The 24545-nt window shown below is 38.5% G+C and overlaps 1 protein-coding gene across 1 annotated transcript in view; it reads left to right on the top strand.

The window, feature by feature from the left end:
• Positions 1-24545, top strand: part of LOC124287403 (visual system homeobox 2-like) — a 28755-nt gene that overhangs the window by 828 nt on the left and 3382 nt on the right. The window contains exons 2-3 of the mRNA XM_046723937.1: positions 186-285; positions 15155-15278. Of these exons, the coding sequence (XP_046579893.1) occupies positions 186-285; positions 15155-15278 (224 nt within the window). The remainder of the gene's footprint in view (positions 1-185; positions 286-15154; positions 15279-24545) is intronic.

Raw genomic sequence — 24545 nt, 5'->3', positions numbered from 1 at the left:
AGTTTGTCGATTTTCGTCGACTACTGTAAAATAATGTTTAACAGTTTCTGTTTGAAAAATGCTTCTGGAAATATTTTAAATAACTTTTCAAACTTCTTTGTGGTAAATATGATATTTACAATTAATTGCCAACACAATATGAGAGGTTTCAGGTTTGATTTGAGAACTATTTCGTTGGATTTCAGATGTGGATGACAGAAAGTCATTGCCTCAACAATCGACATTTGAGGCACTACACCTTTCTCAGCCTTCTGGTAAAAAGAAGAAGAAGAAGAGGCGACACAGGTAGTTTTACAAGCAATCGTTTATCATAATTCAAATCTACATCGCTTAAGTTCAATCCGTTGATTTGAACTATATCAATCAGAAATTGATATATTGTTAAGAATCGAACATTACAAAATTTATATTAAATTAATATTTAACACTTAATATTAAAAAATATAATTGAAGTTGTTACATTATGACATCAATTCGCTCCTTGTTACTTTGCATGATAGGTAAATTCTAAACGGGCAATTTCATCGAACCAATACGATGTACATAATTCTTGTCACATGCCCCTCCCTCTCTCACAAAAAATGCAATGATGCATTTTCTTTTCTCATTTCTCTTTAGCAGTGGTTTGAAAGTTTCACCGAAAAACCTATTTAATTAAAAGACACTGCAACTCGGTTCACATTAAACGTGTGATTAGTTCAAACTAATCAAACCAAATTGTGTTAGCGTTATAGAAAACGATTAATTCCCTGTAACCTTCATTGCTGTCTATAGTTAATTCATTAATCTTGTTAATTTTTTTAGCCATGATCTACGAAAGATTGCCAATTACTCAGTGGACATCTTTTACGTGTAGTCAGCTTGTAATAACGAACAATGCCTCGCTGCTAATATCACCATTCAATAACCTTTGTTCACACGCGTGTATCCAGCAATCATTAAACAAAGTGTAATATCGATCAAAAATCGATTCCAGCTGGTCCGTCGTTCCCTCCGACTGATTGGAGTTGTGTGTTTAGATTACATGGTACAGACCTGTTTTGCATATGGTTTCAAATGATTAATTTCATTGATACCTTTAATTCACTCTGTTTGAGAATGTTTGATTAAAATAACGGTAATATGCAGTCACACTCATAAATATTAACAGGTTTCTGTTGATAATGCTTTCACATTTATTATCGGATCAAATATGTAAAAGTTCTATTTGGGATGTTTTAGAAGTTATTTTGTTTATGAATATTGAACACATTATTGATCGAAAACATTGAATATATCGTCTTTGTTTCTTTAGTAATTACACATTATATATTTCATAAATATTATATTCTAAGGATTATGAGAATAATTATTTTTTAAATAATGAACTATTTTGTACACTCGCTAATGGGTACTATTCTCGAAATTTTATCAGATAAACATAAATATATGAAACGAATATCAAGATGAAAAACCGACATACTATTCTGAAACAAAATCTTAACAAAATAATATTATTTCAACCGATTTAAACCTGTATCTATCATTGAAGACTAAATAAATATTTCATATGAGAGACATTGATAATATTTCTGAAATCTCGTATTATAGAGTTAACTCAAGGGTCAATTAAAATGTGATATTATCATACTAAACTTCAAATCTTGAAAGTATATGACTGTATATATGTGACTCCCAAAACGTTCTTCATGACGAGCGACTAACTATTAATGTTTTTGGACTGTCACGGGTAAATATGTTTTTAGATGAGCCCGTAATACCTATTTACTCAGGGATTCGTTCGTAGTTTATCTCGTGGTTACCGCATATTATTTTACCACACATATTTACCTAAACGTGTGATTAGATCCATTCATACTTGTGAGCAATGTTTAACACCGGACTGAATGAATGGGAAACCGTTGCGACTCTACGTTTTGTAGCACGGCATTATTCGGTGAAATTCTATCCCCTCCTCGTCGCCATCATTGTTGAATGACAATAACTGACATGGTGCTAATTACTGTAGATATCCGCTATCTGACCAAATAACGCTAAACATTTCAATATCAAACTAGCCTTCGTGGTTCAAAGTAAACACTCTGTTTGGGTACTTTTCATATAATATTTGCCCCTCAATTAGCTGATTGAACTGTTGGAATCCATTTTGTCCAGGGTTGGAAAGCTGGAGAATTGTACAGAAATTATATTATGTAAACGGTTGAACGCATGAACTGTCAAAATGTTCTTATAAATGTAACTGAGATAAATTATTCGTTTTCATAAAAAAATGATTTCACCGGATTTTACATTCATTTCAGAACGCATATTATAAATAGAACTTTGTGCTTAGATTTCTAATTAAATTATGATTTCGGTTAATATCACTTTTAGCATATATATCGATAATTTAGCTGAATTAGAAATGCTCAATTGTGTGTGTCACAATTTGTTATTCACTTGTTGTTGACTCATTTCATAACGATCGCTCTGTAAACTCAATTCTGCTTACTGATTGTATTGATTAGTGAACCAAGCATAATTTTGACATGTAATCGAACGATTATATCATCTAGTTGAAGAAAAAAAATTAAATTAAATATGCATTTTCTTCTTGCGTCAGATGCGTTAAATTAGCCGCATTACCTTCATGGAATACGCTCTCCCGCAAAATGACCGTCGTTACTTCATCCATGTATAATGCAGCTAATACCAGATAATTAAATAATTCAAATGACTAATTTAGATGTGCATTTTATATCAAATAGATTTAACCCGAAGATCTAGCCCCATGTGAAAGTGTCGAGACATGTTCAATTGCCTAAATCTTTTCCAAACGAAATGTGTGGATGTGAACATTTTATACCTCACTTTGGAATTAACTGGAATTATTCTTCTCTTGCACTGAGGATCCATGAGCAGGAATCCCGTAACGCGATCAAACCAAAAACCACATCGATCACTTTTATGGATAATCGATACAAATTCGCTGATTATCTGATTTTCTCGTCACCAGTTTAAGCGCCTGTCGAGATTTCTTCGCGCGAGTATTGGAATGTATGGGGGAAATGATTCATAGTCTTAATTTTGACGTAGTAGGCCTCGAAACGTCAGGCGTCCTCTTTAATTTGAAAAATAGCCTTCCAAAGTTGAAACTAGCTCGTTCCGTGGTATTTGGACACGAGTGGTTCTTGATTACTTATGTGTTGTATGTATGTTTTATACTTTACGTAATTAACTCCATCCATGCAGATAATGGTTACCATGTTCGATACTTTACAAACACTGGTGCCGCTTACATCGACAAACATTGAACGGTCCTCTTGTATTGTATGGTAAGGGAATGGCTGATCAAACAGTACGCCCTCATTAAAACAACGTGCTTTGGAGAAGTAAATGTATTATTTAGAAATATGATGCATATGTGTTACCTGGTTGTATTTAATATTGTATTAATAGATATATAGATATAAATTCAGTTCATAAGATAGCAAATTGGAAGAAATAATACTTGTAGAATTATAATACGATGTCAGATGACTTTGCGTATGACATATACAACTAAAAATATAATATATTTCATAAGATAATTGTGGCGAATATCAATTAATATGATAACGATATTTCAAAAGAGATTGGAAGGTAATAATGTAGAACATTTTTGAATATGTAAAACAATATATTTTATGAGGCAAGGTTTCCTTCGCCTTTAAATTATATAAATAACTGCATATTTTCAGATTATGTAAGGCATACGCCTTCACTTTAAAGTCAGCAGCACGGGGAACAGATGTGATACACATCGCAATCTGTACCATTGTCCAAAATAACACTCTTCGGATTATGCCAAAAACAAATAAGAACATACATGTGTAATTATTAGATCCCCGTCAAATTGACTTAGGACACGGCAAACTAAGAATATTGGAGAAGTAACTGACGAAGTGATCTATATACGTCCCTCTGTATGTCAGTGTAGTTTACAAGTCAACGTGTGCATGTCACAAGGCTTATCATGTAACATGCGACCGGTGAACATTAATGAACAGTGTCATTTGAATGTAAATTTCCTCTCATTAGTATTCATACGACACGCCGGTTGTGAAAGGATGTCATTCCGTAGCGTTACAACCGCTGCAAGATGATGTATATATGTATCAAACCCGGATATAGGGTACAACATTTTCATGATGCTATTTAAGAACGCCATTAAAGTGTTCATTTGCACAAAGCGATGTTATTACTGAAATTAATCTCATTGTATATTAAATTATGAGAGGCAACATGATCTCTATCATAATTCTATGCAAAGTAATGTGTTGTTATAGTAGAGGGCTGAGTGGTAGAGTCGTGGAAACGTCACATCTAGGTTCGATATCCAGCATCAGTACAATGTGTGGAGACCATTTCTGGCGACCCCCGTCATGGCATTTGTGGAATATTGATACCTCCTCCCTCGCTGCTCAGTAGGAATGTTTAGGTTAATCACAAACGAAATATGTGATTGTTTCACGAAATAGAGACAATGTATGAGTGTTCTGAGCACACCAAGACGTAACCACACGTCAGGTAGCCTCTACAGAGAGGAAGTATTCAATGTTGAGTATAGCTGGACTTGATAATGACCACTTCATTGTGTCTCTCGACCGCCTCGACTGATTGACCTGTTTTAAACGTCTTGTCCAAAATTTGGTTGCTGACCTCAGTACTTGTAACGTCGTATCGTGTGACTGAGCCAACTGCTCGAAGTGACGCTTTTGAGTCACGTCGTGACACTGGTAGAGCAGAACTCGGACACAACCATTGTGAGTTAGTATCATTGACAGATTTAGTTAGTATCATTGACAGATTATGCATTTCCAAATGGAGTTGGTATGCCAAAGATTGATTTAAATTAATAACAAATTACAATAATTAGGAAGCATAATAATTGACGACCCCGTGTCCAGTCTTAGTCTAGATGTTGTATATAAAATATGAAACATGTATTTTATCATCAGTATCTGAGTCAGCAGACAGTGTTTGAATGCCTTCACTCAAACCTGCTGCCTGTTGACCTGAGCTGTAACTGTAACTGTAAGTAGAGGCAGCAACGTAAACATATATTCGGGAAATGTACAGTTGTGACGCCAGATGTTCGTAGAACGGGCCGGACAGTACCAGTTGTGCGTCAGGGTCTTTGGCCAATTTACAGATGACCCTTGATACAGATCCGAGCAATCGTTTTCATTCAATGACATTCTCAATATGACAAGTTGACATTTGTATCTAAGGATCAGCGCGTATGACAGAACTCCAGACCACCAGCGCGTGCTTCTAAATGTCATTTAAACACTGTGGGGGTGTTCATGACAAAATTTGCAACGTCGTATGCAACTTTGGTGATGCTTGAACGAGTTTTCAGTCTTGTGGAACAATCAGTTTAATGGCATAATTAGAAGGTCATATTTATTCTTAATGGAATATCTCGTTCGAGAAGTCAAAGTGGTACAGACGGCAGATACTATGCAGACATGTGGACTGGATAGTCTCTCCTTTTAACGGACACCTGGTGTTATTGTCGGAATCGTACACTAGACTTAATATATTTCTACAGGAAATATTTCTTATGTTTATGGAAAAGATTCGTCGTTTTCATTGATTTCATTATCACTGATCAGAGGAGCTGTGTTTGTATACGTTACCATAAGCATTCTACGTCATTCAGATGTTGGTAACTTTAATACACACGGTTATAATACACGGCTGCATGACAATGGAGATTTTGTTTAGGACGAACTTGTGTGTTCCTAGATGCTTGTTTTGAAATTACGTCTGATGTATAAGTCATATGTTGAACGTTTGCTTTTTCATACCAATATCGGACACGCAATCATTATTACTGACTCGAAGTCTTCTACTAAGTAAGAAGGCAGTTTCTTTAAACCACATCTAACATTCCAGGTTTGAATTTGCCCCCGGATATCACTTTAGAGGTGATGAAATGAATTGAATAATCCGGTTCCGTAACATGTTTCAAACGTTTCATCGTACCCCGAAGGCGTATAACTGTGTTCACTATATCAATCACAGGTTTGTTTGACCCTAATGTAATTACTTATAATCCACCGTCACATATCCGGAACATTGCAGAGTGCTGCATAAACAAACAAACAAACAAACAAACAAACAAACTACTTGGTATATACACACCCGCTGACATTAAGCACCCCCTGACATATCTCACGATTGAATGAGCCCCACTCTTAACCCTTTGGAGCATATCTGGGACATGACTGGTCGTCGTGTGCAACAAAGGGATCCTCCTGTACAGAACCTGGTCCAATTGGAAGCTGCTTTACACGAGGAATGGCGTAGACTGCCCCTTCAGAGGACCAGGAGGCTGACAGGGGGTATGATTAGGAGAGTGCTGGCTGTCATACAGTCACATGGATGTTACGCTCGGTATTGACCTTGAAGCGTGTAAAATACGCAAAATGACATTTTGAATGTTCACATTCACCAATAAATTCAACATTAAACATTCCAGGGCCATACTTGTACAGACATGGTTTAGTATGAAAATCAGTGCTTTTCAAAATGAGCAATTATAATTAAAAAATCAACATGGATTCCAATCATTTTGTGGTTTAGTCAAAGGATCATAAGGGTCAGAAAAACTCATCTATTTCCATCGTGGTCACCACGAGAAGTTTTATGTACGTGTTGAAAACCTATCATTGCAAAGATACATGGGTGCTTAATTAAGTTCTTTGTGTATACATGTGATATTTATCAAAAATGTTATCTGGGCAGGATATGGCTGTGATGCTACAGCTGTATGCACAAAGAGATCCACAAAAGCAACAAACATATATTGTGTTATTGTGCATGTTGAGTGCAATACGGAAACGAAGTTTGTTCTACGTTCGTGTGAAAAGTAAATATTTTACGTAACTACGACAAAACGTTACTAGGAGCGAAAATACTGCTCCATCCACACAACATGGTTTCATGTTTGTTTCATTTGTAGCGAACGTCAAACATGGTTGCATACCTTCTACTGCTCGGGATCATTATCATCTATGTCTGTAGTTACATCCTGACAAATACAACACAACACATGCTTGTAAACGTCAACATGAAATACTCGGTTAGTGTTTTAAATAACAGAAATAACGATATGTATTCTCTTAGAGGTGTAAACACTTCATGCAATTATTGACATGACGACATATGTCGACTACAGTGACGGGTGTGAGTTGGTCGTGGTTGCATCAGGTGTGACTGACGACGGCATTCACGACGTGTTAACTACATAGCGATTTTACCACTTCACTCAGGAACATGTGTTCCGCATCACAATCACGTCCAATATAACAAGGGCTGTAACTAACTTCAGAGAGCTTGTTGCTGAGACAGTTTGACGAAGACGGAAACTGTATCCTGTTTGAAACATATTTATTTCAATGCATTTCGAAAATATTATTTAATTTTATATTATTTAAGAGTGTTGTGTTTATTCTAGAATCATTTAGCACAGTTAGCATTTTCTTGGAAATAAAGTGAATGAATTAAACTTTCGACTTAAAACAGCCGAGTTCCAAGTATCATGGAAATCTCGGGATCAGCGGACAGCAGTTTTAAGACTGACTACGTTTCAATATAAACGGGTTTGTCTATATTCAGAAGTTTATACACATGCATATTTCCATAGAATCGTATTTTGACAGTGCTAACTATTTCTTGAAATATCAATTGTTGGCGGTTCCTACAATTCTCTCACAGTTGAGCACAATACCACTGATGGGCGATAAATTCTTAATGCATAAAAACACAAATGCCAATACCAGAGAACAATCCCGATTATCTGAAGAAATATTTCAGTTGGGCGTTAAAGTCAATAGTGAATGAAGGGATAGCAGAAAATGGGTGAAGACACCGGGTGTTTTCGAAAAGGGTAAGGATGTCTTACTCTGTAAATGTAAATATATATAACATATAGGAACCTTATAGGACGTTATTATGCCAGCCACAAAACTCAGTTATGAAGACAAGAGAACATCATCAACTGTACAAGAAGTAATGTGAGACACAAGATGTTTGCAAGCAGACTATTCTTCATCGGGATGACACAGACGGTGCTCATCCAACTGCCAATATCATGTTATTGAAACAAATCTTGGTAAAATCATCAATCTTTTTACACATTGTCACTTTTGATAAATGCATCCTCATAATAGGTAATTGGATAATATAATAGCAACATTTAGAATCTTCATTATCCGGGTAATCAATAGCGAGTGCTTCCTATATTTGCTGTTTCAGATTCTATTATAAATCAACACGTGCCTATTATCGCACAGGCACAAATATACCTGGTAATGTATGACGCCCGGTACACGGTAAACTGGAGTCTGTCAGAGCGATCTTTGAAACGATTCCTTATACGTTGCTCCATCATTTGGTTTGAAGTTTCTTTATATTTTGAGTATATCAATCGTGGTACATTTTATCATTTTTCTTACGGCGTTTCATTTCACAAAAGCTTTTGATATAATTTTAACCACTAGTTTGTATTTTGAGCCCGATGGAATCTGCTCCGTCGGGCAGTCTCGACTGGTTCTCCGTCGAATACCTCTCCGTGTGAAGATCTAACCATACCTCAATAGCAGGTGAATGTTCTAATCATCTAGTCAGCGTCCAATTTGGTAAATTTCTGTACCTCGAAGACGAATATCATCGGAGTGTTTGCGAATGCAAATAAAAAGCCATGCTTGTATCTTGTTGTGGATAGTGTATACCATGTTTCTGAGCGCCATGTCATCGACACACATAAACATGCAGTATCGAGGTTATATTTGCGTTAAGCACAGAGTTTCTTTTGCAAAGTTCGACATTTCCAAATCGAGGCGGTAAATAATCGTGTTAGAAAGCTAGTATCTTACTTGGTGAAGAACATAAGTTTCATTTAGAATGGTTGGTTGAATTTAGGATAACTGTCATCACCATTGCTATTGAGAAGCATTATGCATACTGCTACCTTTTACCTGTACCTTACTGAACCCCTTTTTGCTGCATTTTACTTTATCTGCACCTTACTGCACCCTTTCCATGTACCTTACCGAATCACTTTACCTGTACCTTACCTGGTACTTTTACCTGTACCTTAATGAACCCTTTACCTGTACCTTACCTGGCATATTTACCTGTACCTTACTGTTACTGAACCCCTTTACCTGTACCTTACATGACCCCTTTACCTGTACCTTACTTATCCCCTTTACCTGTACCTTACCTGACACTTTTACCCGTATCTTACTGAACCCCTTTATCTGTACCTCACCTGACACTTTTATCTGTACCTTAACGAACCCCTTTACCTGTACCTTACATGACCCTTGTACCTGTATCTTACTGAACCCCTTTATATGTACCTCACCTGACACTTTTATCTGTACCTTAACGAACCCCTTTACCTGTACCTTACCTGACCCTTGTACCTGTATCTTACTGAACCCCTTTATCTGTACCTCACCTGACACTTTTATCTGTACCTTAACGAACCCCTTTACCTGTACCTTACCTGACCCTTTTACCCGTATCTTACTGAACCCCTTTATCTGTACCTCACCTGACACTTTTACCCGTACCTTAACGAACCCCTTTACCCGTACCTCACCTGACACTTTTCCTGTATCTTACTGAACCCCTTTACCTGTACCTTACCTGACCCTTGTACCTGTATCTTACTGTTACTGAACCCCTTTACCTGTACCTTACCTGACCCTTTTAACTGTACCTTACTGAGACCCTTAACCTGTACCTTACCTAACCCTTTTACCTGTATCTTACTGCACCCCTTTACCTGTACCTTAACGAAACCCTTTACCTGTACCTTACCTGACACTTTTACCTGTACCTTAACGAACCCCTTTACCTGTACCTGCCTATATTTTACTGAACACTTTACCCGCACCTTACCTGACTCTTTTACCTGCACCTTTTACCTGTACCTTACTGAACCCCTGTATTTGCCTGTTACTTAATCGGTACCTTACTGCACCCCTTTACCTGTACTTTACCTCACCCTTTCACTAGTACCTTACTGAACTCTTTTCCTTGTCTTACTGCACCCCTTTAGCTGTACCTTATTGAACCCTTTACCTGTAATTTACCTCACCCATTCACTAGTACCTTACTGAACACTTTTCCTTGCCTTACTGCACCCCTTTAGCTGTACCTTATTGAACCCTTTACCTGTACTTTACCTCACCCTTTCACTAGTACCTTACTGAGCACTTTTCCTTGCCTTAATGCACCCCTTTAGCTGTACCTTACTGCACCCCTTTACCTGTACTTTACCTCACCCTTTCACTAGTACCTTACTGAACACTTTTCCTTGCCTTACTGCACCCCTTTAACTGTACCTTATTGAACCCTTTACCTGTAATTTACCTCACCCTTTCACTAGTACCTTACTGCACCCCTTTAGCTGTTCCATACTTCGCCACTTTACTTTACCGTACACAAACCCTTTAATGCTATTTTCATGCACCTCCCTACCTGCACTTCACTGCACCCCTTTACCAACTCTTTTCTGCGCTCCTTTACCTCTGCTTTACTGCACCCTTCACCAGCATCGTACTGCCCCGTTTTACCTGTGCTTCACTACACCCTTTTACCTGTACTTTACTGCACCACGTTAGAAAAACCTTACTGCATCTTTTAAGAAAGTAAGATTGTTTATGGATAACAGCTTCTTTTATTATATATGATGCGACGTTTCAGTATGGATTCTTATACCGTTGTGAAGCAAGGGTGAAGTACAACAGCACAGAACAGACTTATATACATGAACAGGGATTAAGTAATAACAACATGTAGGTATGAATCAAGGGGATTAACAACAACAACAAGGCACGGTGGTAATAATGTAGTGACAATAGGAGGAAGCCAATGGTCCTAGAGGCAGAAACAAAATATACATGGCTGATGAGATCAATTAGCAATGATAGCTGGAGTGCTCTAATCTGTTGTTTTTATCAGTTCATTGTATGCAGAAGGGATGAGATATCCCTGGTCTCTGTTGATTGTGGGCTTGTGTCTCCGGATTTGAACTGCTTCTGCAAGTTTTCTTTTGGTGAAGTCCTGGTGGTTTTTCGATAATATCTCTACATTGTCCCAAATTATGTTGTGATTGGGAGAGTTGATGATGTGGTCTGATATTGCCGATTTTCTGTCAGAGTTAGTGGTAGATGATAAGTATTCTTTGATTCTGATATTTATGGGCCGGGAGGTTTCGCCCACATAGGCCTCGCCACAGTCACAGTTGATTTTGTAGACAACACCTTTGGGTTGATGTTGTCGTTTAGAAGTGTTCCTGCCATTAGCTTTCAGTAGGGTTTTCAGTGGTGTAGAGCTGGTAAAGTAGGTTTCGATGCATGCTTGTCGCTTCAGGAGACGGCTGATGTGGTGGGAGGTCTTCCCTATGAAGGGGAGGGAGATACGAATAGGTGCTGGTTCAGGTTTGTTGGAGGCCGGGTTTTCTTGTTGGGTGGAGTGAGGAGCTGATAATTTCATTGACTAGCTTTGACGGGTAGTGGTTGAACTTGGTGAAAACATGGCAGAGGTTCTGTATTTCCAGTGGGACTGGTGGAGGAGAGGTTGATGGCTCGTCTGGTGAGGGTGGAGATAATGCCAGTTTTGGTTCTCAAGGGGTGGTTGGAGTCAAAATGAATGTATTGGTCGGAGTGGGTTGGCTTCTATAGACACTGGTTTGGATCAAGGGGCATCCTTTACATGTACTTAATTCACCACTCTAACTGCACTTTACTGAACCACGTTGCATACATCTTACTGCACAGATTTGCCTTACTTTACTGTCGTCATTTACCTGACATTACTGAAAAAGGCAATAACGACACAGAAAGGGTGATGTAGTTAGGAATACCACACCAAGTACATTAAATCTATAAATCAGGTGTATGATAGACAGGAAGCTACGACTGTTTACGGTGCAAGTGTATCCTATTGTGATAATAATAACTAGCATACACGGTGCTCATTCAACAGGAAACATGACAAAATGCATTAGCTTATTTGTAACGAAATGCATGTACCGGAAAAGATTTATTCTGTTCAGTTTCTGGAAATCACGTGTTTCTCTGCGTGACTGTGCAAAACTCTCTTTACCTTGCAGCCATAACTTCCTTTTGAAACTAATATCAGAGCATATTTACAGAACTCACGGTTACCAATGTGACAGGACGAGAGTTTGGTTTCAAACGAATTCCCGCAACTGACCAATTATTACATTGTAATCATAATTGACTAATAATAAGTTGCTTCCTCATTGTAACACGAATCACACTCAGTATTCGTGGTCCTAAAACGTTCATTTGGTATGCAAGTTCAAAGCCAGATCAGTCCTAGGCACCTAGCACTTTGAAGATCAATCTGAACAGAGGGGACGGGAAAATAGACATCAAGTTTTAATCTTGTTAAAATGCAAATTGAAAGGAAATTTGTCAAACATTTATATGTCTATTCAACCATCTCTCATTCCTGCAAACAGTTTGGCCCGGTAATTTTGTATAAATAATTATATTCCAACCACCCGACTTATTTATACTGTAAACATGTGTCAAAAAAGAATATTTATTGATTTTCGAAGATAGTGTCATCTGGTTTGTATTGTGCTATTCCATTCTAATTTTTAAAATAATATTTTAATTCAAGGTATATTAGTTTTTAATTACACACATTAGAACTATTGTTTAGATATTTTGAAAAAGAACATGATAGTGTATTTTGGGGATATGATATCGCTGATTTCCATTGAAATTTGAACATGTGATCAAATTTGAGAGAGAATGTTGTTTGTTGTAAAAAAATATATGATATAATGAAAAGGAGCCCTGAGACTTTCTTCATTTTCAGAAGCTGAGGAAATCTAGACTTGCCACATTTTCTAGACTTGCGTGGGCTTTCTTGGATATATTTGCTTCAGGGTCTGTACGACAGACTACTGTCAATGTTACCACGCAAACTATAGAAACGACTGCATCATACTGAGACCACATCGTAATGTCGCTGTCAGTAACCCATCAATGCTATTAATGCACATGTTTAAAATATGAGACGGACATGTATATTTCTACTGTACCCCCAGCTGCCATGTAAGTCATATATGAACAGGGGCGTTATCAATGACGCCACTGTTGACATTTTTATATAAATAGTTAGTAGTTTGAAAATGACATGAAATGGAACTGGATCTATATTCGTCAACAACAGGTCGTGATACACTTTGGAACAATTCAGGGTGTTTGTTTTGATTTGCCATAGCCACCCCCAGCTACCTGCTATGTTGGGGTATTGATTCAAATACATTTGAAAGTTTTTACCCCAGTACAAACCGTGTCTTCTTTCATTTGTTGTTTTTGTCAATTCACAGATACCTTTCCTACTCATTGTAGCGTCGAACAATCGATTTAGTTTATTAAAAACCCTTTATAGTTCTTTTGTTGCTCGTAATACATCATTAGGTAATTAAGATAATTGGTGGTATGTGGTGTAGTATATTTTATGGTTGTATGGATCACTGAAGAGTGATGTGAACTGATCTATGTGCTGATCTATTGCTGCTGAGAACGAGTTTATTGATCAAGTCCATAATGAACGATTGCTGTCCGTGTTACAACTTTATCAATAAAATTTCTTTGCGGAAACACTCACTCTGTGCGTTTTCTATGTGTGATGTTTAATGACGTGGGCATTGCGCCCCCAAATTTACTTTTGTCATTTTCAACAAATCATTCTGTCTAACACAAACTAGTTCAATTCAAGTCTGTAGGAACAGAGGGAACCCACTAATCAAAGCTCAACCCTCTATGCTGAGTTGCGCCCCTTAGTTGTGCGGATTCGCTGATAGTAGGCTCTGATACAAATGTGTAATACTGATTCATGGTGCACAGGTAATTTGCACGGACATTGTATATTTACAGAACATTTTTACTGGCATGTTTTAACGATTTACAGTGTGTGACACGTTCATAAAATGATTAGGGGTAAGATATGAATTGATAAACTTTCATTTATACCTCATTATAAATATACTGATAATATAACCGTTTCCCTGAACATTTGGTAATCTGTTTAATCCGGTGAATTAATACCCACTGACATCGGGACTACTGACAGAGACATTCTGATGTTTTTCTTGACATTTCCTCCACATAAACGAAAGCATTACCATTAGAATTCTCTGCTAAGGTAGAGGCCACAGTTAATGGCACCAATCACATACACATGCAAAGGCAAGTCAATTGTTAACCTGATAAATCTCAGAAACATACGGTATAAGACAACATTGGGAATTGCATATAACATCATTATAGTCGCTGATGTGTCAAATTTAGAAATGTTCTTAACATGTCCACCATAAAATCTTCTGGAAGCTTTACTGAAGCCTCGAATCTTGTGACCCTCATGTAAAGCCGTGGGAACATGAATCATATGACGCTCGTCCGTTACCTATTGGTATACTTCCGACAATGTGTGACGTTGATGCAATATGCCTATGTTGAAGAGATCGTCATTTAACTATGACGCTGATGCAATATGCCTATGTTGAAGAGATCGTCATTTAACTATGACGTTGATGCAATATGCCTATGTTGAAGAGATCGTCATTTAGCTATGACGTTGATGCAATATGCCTATGTTGAAGAGATCGTCATTTAACTATGACGTTGATTCAATATGCCTATGTTGAAGAGATCGTCATTTAACTATGACGTTGATTCAATATTCCTATGTTGAAGAGATCGTCATTTAACTGTGACGTTGATGCAATATGCCTGTGTTGAAGAGATCGTCATTTAACTACCAATATCATCCTGTAGCAGTCTTACCACCCAGTTTTATAAATGATTATCTGCTTTAATCCCTGTTGCAAGATCACTATATACTAACCTTACCCTGTCATTATCCCTTTTATTTAACAGAGTGTAATATATGCACATACGTTTACTACCATTCCTTTTCACTTCTTTTACCTGTGGTAATATTAGTGTCGTATTTCCTTATGTTTCATATGTTGTCTATTTTCATATCAGAGTAGTTATGAAATGTGTTATATGAATTTTCTTTAGGATCGTGAAGTATTATCTTTACTAATATGTACTTCCAGGACTATCTTCACCAGTTATCAGCTTGAGGAGCTGGAGAAGGCATTCAAAGATGCCCACTATCCCGATGTACAGACCAGGGAGGTTTTAGCCATGAAGACTAGTCTACCTGAAGATAGAATACAGGTAACACCAGCTGATCTCATGTCCCTAGAGGTCGGGTAGCCTGGGACTGTGGTCTCGGACACTGACGTCTACATCTGGTTTGTGTGTACCAGATTAATAACAGGAATATTGCTGATTGCACAGGAAATATTAAATATCGTGGTAGACATGGTCTGCCGGTTTTATGCAACAAACTTAAAATGTGTGTGCAAATATTGTGTATGGAATTTGTATGTATTTTGGAAGGGATAGTGATCAGTTTTCCGGGATGAGTGATATCACGTGCTCGTCCTGTGTGAAGGTAGAAATCAGGTGCTCGTCCTGTGTGAAGGTAGATATCAGGTGTCCGTCCTGTGTGAAGGTAGATATCAGGTGCTCGTCCTGTGTGAAGGTAGATATCGGGTGCTCGTCCTGTGTAGCGATCAGGTGTCAGTCCTGTGTGAAGGTAGATATCAGGTGCTCGTCCTGTGTGAAGGTAGATATCAGGTGCTCGCCCTGTGTGAAGGTAGATATCAGGTGCTCGTCCTGTGTGAAGGTAGATATCAGGTGTCAGTCCTGTGTGGTAGATATCAGATGCTCGTCCTGTGTGAAGGTAGATATCGGGTGCTCGTCCTGTGTAGCGATCAGGTGTCCGTCCTGTGTGAAGGTAGATATCAGGTGTCCGTCCTGTGTGAAGGTAGATATCAGGTGCTCGTCCTGTGTGAAGGTAGATATCAGGTGCTCGTCCTGTGTGAAGGTAGATATCAGGTGTCAGTCCTGTGTGAAGGTAGATATCAGGTGTCCGTCCTGTGTGAAGGTAGATATCAGGTGCTCGTCCTGTGTGAAGGTAGATATCAGGTGCTCGTCCTGTGTGAAGGTAGATATCAGGTGCTCGTCCTGTGTGAAGGTAGATATCAGGTGCTCGTCCTGTGTGAAGGTAGATATCAGGTGCTCGTCCTGTGTGAAGGTAGATATCGGGTGCTCGTCCTGTGTAGCGATCAGGTGTCAGTCCTGTGTGAAGGTAGTGATCAGGTGTCCGTCCTGTGTGAAGGTAGTCATCAGGCGTCCGTCCTGTGTGAAGGTAGTGGTCAGGTGTCCGTCCTGTGTGAAGGTAGTCATCAGGCGTCCGTCCTGTGTGAAGGTAAATTATCAGGTGTCCGTCATGTGTGAAGATAGTGATCAGGTGCTCGTCCTGTGTGAAGGTAGATATCAGGTGCTCGTCCTGTGTGAGCGATATCAGGTGTCCGTCCTGTGTGAAGGTAGATATCAGGTGTCCGTCCTGTGTGAAGGTAGATATCAGGTGCTCGTCCTGTGTGAAGGTAGATATCAGGTGCTCGTCCTGTGTGAAGGTAGATATCAGATGCTCGTCCTGTGTAGCGATCAGGTGTCCGTCCTGTGTGAAGGTAGATATCAGGTGTCCGTCCTGTGTGAAGGTAGATATCAGGTGCTCGTCCTGTGTGAAGGTAGATATCAGGTGCTCGTCCTGTGTGAAGGTAGATATCAGGTGTCAGTCCTGTGTGAAGGTAGATATCAGGTGCTCGTCCTGTGTGAAGGTAGATATCAGGTGTCAGTCCTGTGTGAAGGTAGATATCAGGTGTCCGTCCTGTGTGAAGGTAGATATCAGGTGCTCGTCCTGTGTGAAGGTAGATATCAGGTGCTCGTCCTGTGTGAAGGTAGATATCAGGTGCTCGTCCTGTGTGAAGGTAGATATCGGGTGCTCGTCCTGTGTAGCGATCAGGTGTCCGTCCTGTGTGAAGGTAGATATCAGGTGTCCGTCCTGTGTGAAGGTAGTCATCAGGCGTCCGTCCTGTGTGAAGGTAGTGTTCAGGTGTCCGTCCTGTGTGAAGGTAGTCATCAGGCGTCCGTCCTGTGTGAAGGTAAATTATCAGGTGTCCGTCATGTGTGAAGGTAGTGATCAGACGTCCGTCCTGTGTGAAGGTAAATTATCAGGTGTCCGTCATGTGTGAAGGTAGTCATCAGGCGTCCGTCCTGTGTGAAGGTAAATTATCAGGTGTCCGTCATGTGTGAAGGTAGTGATCAGGTGCTCGTCCTGTGTGAAGGTAGATATCAGGTGTCAGTCCTGTGTGAAGGTAGATATCAGACGTCAGTCCTGTGTGAAGGTAGTCATCAGGTGTTCATGGTAAGTGAAGGTAGTGATCAGCCGTCCGTCCTGTGTGAAGGTAGTGATTAGCCGTCCGTCCTGTGTGAAGGTAGTCATCGGGTGTTCATGGTAAGTGAAGGTAGTGATCAGGTCGCCGTTCTGTGAAAAGGTGGTGATCAGTTACTGCTATTTCCCCACACAAATTCTGAAGCATTAGGTCTTTAATGTAATCATTCTAGTGTTGTGTTTGCTGTCAGTAGCATTAAACTAGTTTGAATGCTCCAGCAATTTGTGCGATTATTACTCAGTCATTGTTCAAAGATGCCCCGGGGTTTTGGTCAGGGTATTTATATATATTTTACCTATTAACATGTAAGGCTAACCTTGATAGAATATCTAGAAAGTCAAGGTTTATGTGACAATCATCTCCATTTGTCCAGTGTCTAGATATATGAAACAGCTATTTCTTCACGAAGACAGTCGCCACTGTGTAAACGCTGTGCGTATTGTATGCAGGCAGTGTGCGATGACTGCATGGCTTTTTACATCAAACAGACCTTCCCGACCGAAAAATATACCTCCATCAAAGCGATTGCCAATTCTAACGATATTTTTCACTGTGCAAACACTTAACACAAAAGCCCAATTTTCAGTTTATGCGATTTAGGATAGCAGGAGTTCTAATGGTTTATTATGTGCCCTGTTAGAGTAAAATAGTTCTCGATGAAAGATACTGTTATTCCTGTTAATAACCAATCAACTCTGGGCTGTGTAACTGGCCTGGCTTGTAATAAATGAGGGCAGTAATGAAAAATGTTGTTTTATATTCACGGTAGCGATAACAGTAAATGGATCACCGTTTAAGTCAATAACTTGATAGGCAATCCAGCTATCTCAGTGAATTACAGCTCGTTTAGAAATTAAAGGTGTGGTAATTGAATTTCATTGTGATTCGGGTTAGAGCTGGGAAGGACGAGCTTGGGGAATTGGACGGAATGAAAGTTGCTTCATATCGCCCCGCGCAGTTGGAAATTCACTTTCAAATTACTTCTTCCATTAAGCAATGATTTTATTGGCAATTCCATCGTGCTATTTCATATTTATAAGCTTTAGTTATGGGGATAGTTGTGAACTTATTTGACTTTTTCCCTTCGTAATGTAATCACATTATATGCCACAAGTAGTGGTGCACACGATCACGGTGTTTGGAATTTAATAGGCTAATGGCTGTCTTGGGATGTACGCCGCTTTTTCGTTTCATTTTGGAAATTTGTGTGTTAAGTGTAAAGTCACATATGGTTCGAAAATGATTCCAGGATTTGGGCAGAATGTTGGAATGCACAACATTATAATGTGTGGCATTCTCATGTGATTTTCGGCATCAAGAGTTCAATATCATTCACATCGTTTGGGTAACCAACGCCGAAATATAAATTGAATATATATTTATAGGTGTATTAATATACGCATTGATAATAATCCAACATAGATCTTGTGAATAAGATTCCAATACATAAATGTATGTCTATATACAAAAGAAAACAGTCAGGTCAAGTGTTATCATTTCCCATGCCAGTTTATTACAAGGAGACGATCCTCGGGCAAGTCGGCATCCTCAGCAAGTTTGTTAAACCCAGCAAGCCATAGGTTTCTCCGCTAGCTCTGGGATCACTTATCCATCAGTTAGGGATTACCTTAATACAGACAGACAGACAGATAGTTTATTTGAGTCTCACCTCATATATACAGTAAAAGTACACGTAAAATTGGGAAAATATAGCAGTATAAGGAATATATGAGCCACTCTATAAGAGTTACGAGAGACTTGTATATATGCTAAAGGTTTACACATACACATACATAAGTATACACCAAAAAAAAGGTAAAAATTAAATATAAAACAAAAACCATTAAAAAAATGCGTATACATATCATATGAAAATATATACATACAGAATACTTAAAAGGTAAAACAGGTATACTCAATTAAAACATAATTAATTTATACGATAAAAAGTATACACTCTGAAAGGAGTTTTAAGAATATAGAAGATTACGACGACGCTTAAGTATATTACACAGTGTGTCACGTATACTGACCTAGCCTGGAATCTGGTCACAGATAATCTCAACAGAACATTAATACTCTCAGGCAACTATCCATGGCATATAAAGTTCAATGTACAATATTATTATTATACAATGTACATGTATGTTGGTAGGACAATTGGCTATATTTATGTACATACTAACCCAAATATTTGACAAACACAATAAAGATGTATAAGATGTTCAGTCTCTGACGTGAAGGTTGTTTAAGACTAGGTTAGGTCTACCAATGAATTTGTGTAAATGACGAGAGAGGTTTTATTTTTATTGTTCCCAGGTCAAAACATTTAAGTTCCATAGATTGTGTTCAACAATACAAGAACTATTATTGTTTTAAATATATCAACGCTGTGAAAAAACATACAAGCGTGGTTGATGTTGATGTGGTTGAGCGTATGTGACCAATATAATAGGGTTATGAATTAAGGTCACAAAATGAAATATTCACATACTGGCAGCAGTGATACATATATTAGTTAACACCACTATCTTAGGATCATACACAAACGTACATTCACATAATTAGAGTCATAATTAGAACTTAAAACATATACAAACAACGATGTTACACAATGAGCTTTCCATAAAGAACGTTCCGTACGCTAATTCCTCTTTGATTATATATGGAATATAAATTTTTGAAACTGAATAATGTAAGTGATACTATTGCGCCTAAATAACACAATTAATGGCAAATATTTGTTTCGGCGTCAAGCAACAAAAATATACTTTTTTATTCAAATTGCGAGGAGGGGGAATCGGTAGGCAGGACATGCTCCCCCCCAACACACACACACACACCCGCCCCACCCAAAGTACACGAATTTCAACTTTACTGAGAATCTATATGCGAATCATTTGAATGGCATTGTGTATGCATACTACCTTGCAAAATACAAATCTTTAGAAAATCTATTTGTCGTTCAGTTGGCTGCTTAGACAAAATGTGTTATGAATCTGAAAAAAAGCCCATTGTCCTCCTGGCAAATAACAAATTACTGTATGTCTTAAATTGAGTAATTGCCACCAAATGTCCCCCTCCCTCTCACAGACGGAAACACACACCCCCCCCACACACGTATCCGTCACCTCCCCCCACTTAACCATCACCACGTCCACATAACTATCACCTCCCTCCACTTTACCATCACCTCCCCCACGTACCATCACCTCTACAACACAGGCACGGAATATTAATTGGTCTGTCGCGAAGTAACCCCTTTATGATAGCGAGCCATCAGAAGAATAAACTCTGATAACCATGTAATTTATTAATTCATGTTTTAATTTACATTACCGAGAATTTTATCAGTGCCAACTTTCTGGTTTTAACATTACAAACCCTGCTATCTCCTCAAACCATTTGAATCCCAGAGAGGGCATTTTATGAACGTTATTACATTAGAGGTCAGTGATACAGAGAAGGCCATCTTCTAACATGTTCTGGTATCAAAGTCTGCCAAGCGATGGAACGAACCGAATATCACTCAGTTCATATTACCCATCATTCAATTTTAACCATATCTTTTATATGGAATGTTAATGAAATTGATATTTGCTGAAAACTTAACTCTCTAAAGCGAATTTAATCATTTTAATAGCGCGATAGAGGAGAAGTCGCACCGTAGCACTGATCGTATGTGGTGAGTGAAAATAGTTTTCTCATTCATAATTAAGAATGACTATAAAAAGTCAAAAAATTACTTTTCGATCGCTTCATTAACTATGTTTAATCTTGTTAAAGCAGTTTTTAAGTAGTTGAATCAAATAACCATTACGAAATTGGAACAGAAACATCCAAGTCCATATCACATAAATAAATCTGTAGTCAAACTAGCGATACGTTCCCCAAACGCGTGATGTATTCCCCGAACGCCCTCAAAAGCCTAATTGTTTTCAATTATTGTCGATTTAGGAATTGAAACGAGATTTCGGGAGCTGTAGACGACACGCAAATGTATTGAGAGAAATGATTGGATGAGCTGGTCCCGCGAGAGGGCGCTCGTGATGCGGTTACGGTCGAGTCACTTTCGACAAGCCTTCTTTCATTCCGACAATTGCTTTAGCATTGATTCCCTGTGAAAATCATTTATCTGCTGCGCCAAACGGTTGATACAGAAACATTTGCGCCCACTGTCATTTAATTTTCTATCTACGAGAGAGATTAGCTGTATTCCTGCGTGAATACAGAGGAGTGTGTCTAATCTGAGAATCTAGTCGCGCTTCACGGCTGTCGGCGAGCGTCATGGGCCCGTCGGAGCGCGAACTTTCCAATTACCTGGTAATTGCTGGGACTAGTTTTCGGAACATTGTTTGTCGATTAAAAAGGATTTGACTCGATTAATGGGCATTAACAAAAACTGCGGGACTGTACTCTGGATGGAAAACCCTGTGTACTAAGGCCGACACGTCAAAGCTTCTCAAAGGGGTTTTTCCTCCTATTTATTCTGTGTGATTGTATTTCATTAGGTTTCGTCCACTTAGGTTAGGTTGGTCCGGAAAGCAGAGTTTTCTTTATCAACAAACCCGGCATTTGGGTAAAGACAAAGACTCGCTATAAACCGTATTACCCTCGAGTCACTAATGACTGTCCTCTACCAGAAGGTCAATGTTTAGGTATGTGGCTGCAGGGGAGGAAACACAAAGTTAATCCACATACTCACGGGTAAATGCACATATTTGCGCTGCAATGTCACAGGTAAATAGTCAAGTTTTCTCTGCAACGCTGCAGGTGAATCCTAATAAGCTCGGCAAAAATCCACATATTTGTGCTGTAACGTCTCAGGTAAAGACACGTACTTGCGTTGTAACGTTGTAAGTAAATGCACATATTTATATTGCAAAATCTTACGTAAATCAATATGCAAATACACACATATTTGCACTGCATCATCTCAGTAAATTCTCTATTTGCACTGCATCATTTCAGGTAAATTTTCTTTGCACTGCATCATCTCAGGTAAAATCTCTACTTTGCAATCATCTCAGGTAAAATCTCTATTTGCATTGCAACATTTCAGGTAAATTTTTCTATTTGCACTGCATCATCTCAGGTAAATCCTCTATTTGCACTGTATCATCTCAGGTAACTTCACTATTGCTCTGCAATATCTCGGGCAGATCACAAACCTGTTCTTGTCTCACGTGTAAAGTGTCAGTTAAAAGCTGTACAACTCCACGCATCAGTGATATTTATGTGGTGCTTCTATTTTTCGCTGACACATTATAAGTATATATTAGAGGGTACTTGCCCCAAACTATAAAAATTCGCAGTGTATCACTATGCAGGCAGATGCCAGACATATGCAGTCTGGGGATATTTATTCTGTGGTGTCACTTTTCAATACACTCATCTTAGTTGTAAACAGCTTACAACTTCTGTGTATGTCTTGTGTCTGTCAATCAAATTTCTTCACACAACTAAAGTTCATTACTTATGTTAATCAGACATCTCTACACATGAGCACCGTGACTGCTGTTCATGGTGAACACGTCACACCCACACGTCTCCTCACGTTGGTTAACAATATGCTTCAATCAAAGTTAAATAACAAGACAAAATACACACGTCATTTCATTTTCTATTGTATTTAATTACACAACGAAGCCATTCTACTACGCTTAACAAATAGCCCAGTTAAGACCATTATAATGACTAGACAAGGACCCCTTTGGGATGGTCATCAGTTCGAGTTTCAGCATCCAAAGGGCGTAGCATGCATCGACCTCACAACGAAGAGACCTGTATTATTTTCCCAGGATATTGGGTTAATTTACCACTACTAAAGCCTTTATTATGTGACTCTACTCACGTTTCCTTGACGTTATATTGTGATTAGCTGCAATTCAAATTCGACTATTTATGATAAATAATGAGATCTTATAAGCTACTAGTATATGTATGGTAAATAATGTGAAATATCTTTCCTTTGCTCGGAACGTACTTTAGTTTCTGATTTAACTGAATTATGTTCTCTGCTATGTGCCATTTGAGACGATAGGTCTGGAAACAGAGACATGCTGAATGGATACTTGTTGAACAAATTAATATGAACACAACTATACAATAAACTATACAATAAACTAATTTATAAAGTTGACAAACAAAGTGACAAACTATAATGTATTTCACATTAAGGAGTCATATTGCGTGTTGGATAGTTGGAATTTATAGGTTATGAAAACGTTACGATCCAGTGTTTCTAATTTATGTTTGCGGAAAAGCATTCATATAACGTTCATATGCTTTCTTGAATACAAATCTAGTTTGTTAAGCTATAAGCTTCAGAAACATTCATTTAAAATTATATATAATAGCACAAAATACAATTTGCACAACATTTCTAACACATACCATGCAAGGACAAACATGTTGAATTCACTTACAGTAAAGAAGCTAGGTTTGACGGGGAATGTCGGACCTGTGGCAGGTTAGTACCGTGGTGTAAATAGAAGGGACAAAACGCTTTCCACATTCATAAGAAATCTCTGCTAAAAGCAGAGTTGATTGTACAGTTGTGGCTATATCATGAGCAGATATTTGTTTCAGCAGTATTACAGCTGTATGATGCTGTTTGTAAGCAAATCGGGTCTGAACCAGACAATCTAGTGATTGTTACCATGCGATACGATGACAGAGCATGTGTTTATGACTCACTATGAAATAGTGATGATACCAGGTGTTCGCGAAAAGGTGAGCGTATTCTGCCCCACCGGTGGCACCCGTCATAGACATATGCTGAACAACGACAGCTGGCACACCGGGGATCTTAATCGAGACGGACCTGGGATTCGAACCAAAGATCCATGGGTCAGGTTTGACCACACATAATAATAAATCTTAAGCATGTATTCATAGACCTGGTGTTCACGACCCTGCCCCACAGATGACACTCGTTATAAACACATTCAAATGCTATTCCAGTCCAAAAAAGGATTTGGAAATCATATTGCAAGAACCGTCTTGTCAAAGTTACGCTGAAGTTTTGAATGTTGGAACCCTTTTATGCAAGAGTTTTATGAATATCTTTAAAGTCATAGTAGATTGTATTCAAAACGATTGTAAAATGCACACACAAAAAGAGCTTCTGCTGATATGA

Source organism: Haliotis rubra, unplaced genomic scaffold, assembly GCF_003918875.1.
Source record: "Haliotis rubra isolate DU_JTF1 unplaced genomic scaffold, ASM391887v1 Scf40, whole genome shotgun sequence".
Lineage (NCBI taxonomy): Eukaryota > Metazoa > Mollusca > Gastropoda > Lepetellida > Haliotidae > Haliotis > Haliotis rubra.
Note: the sequence above shows the minus strand (reverse complement) of the source record. Positions and strands in the feature narration are given on the sequence as shown.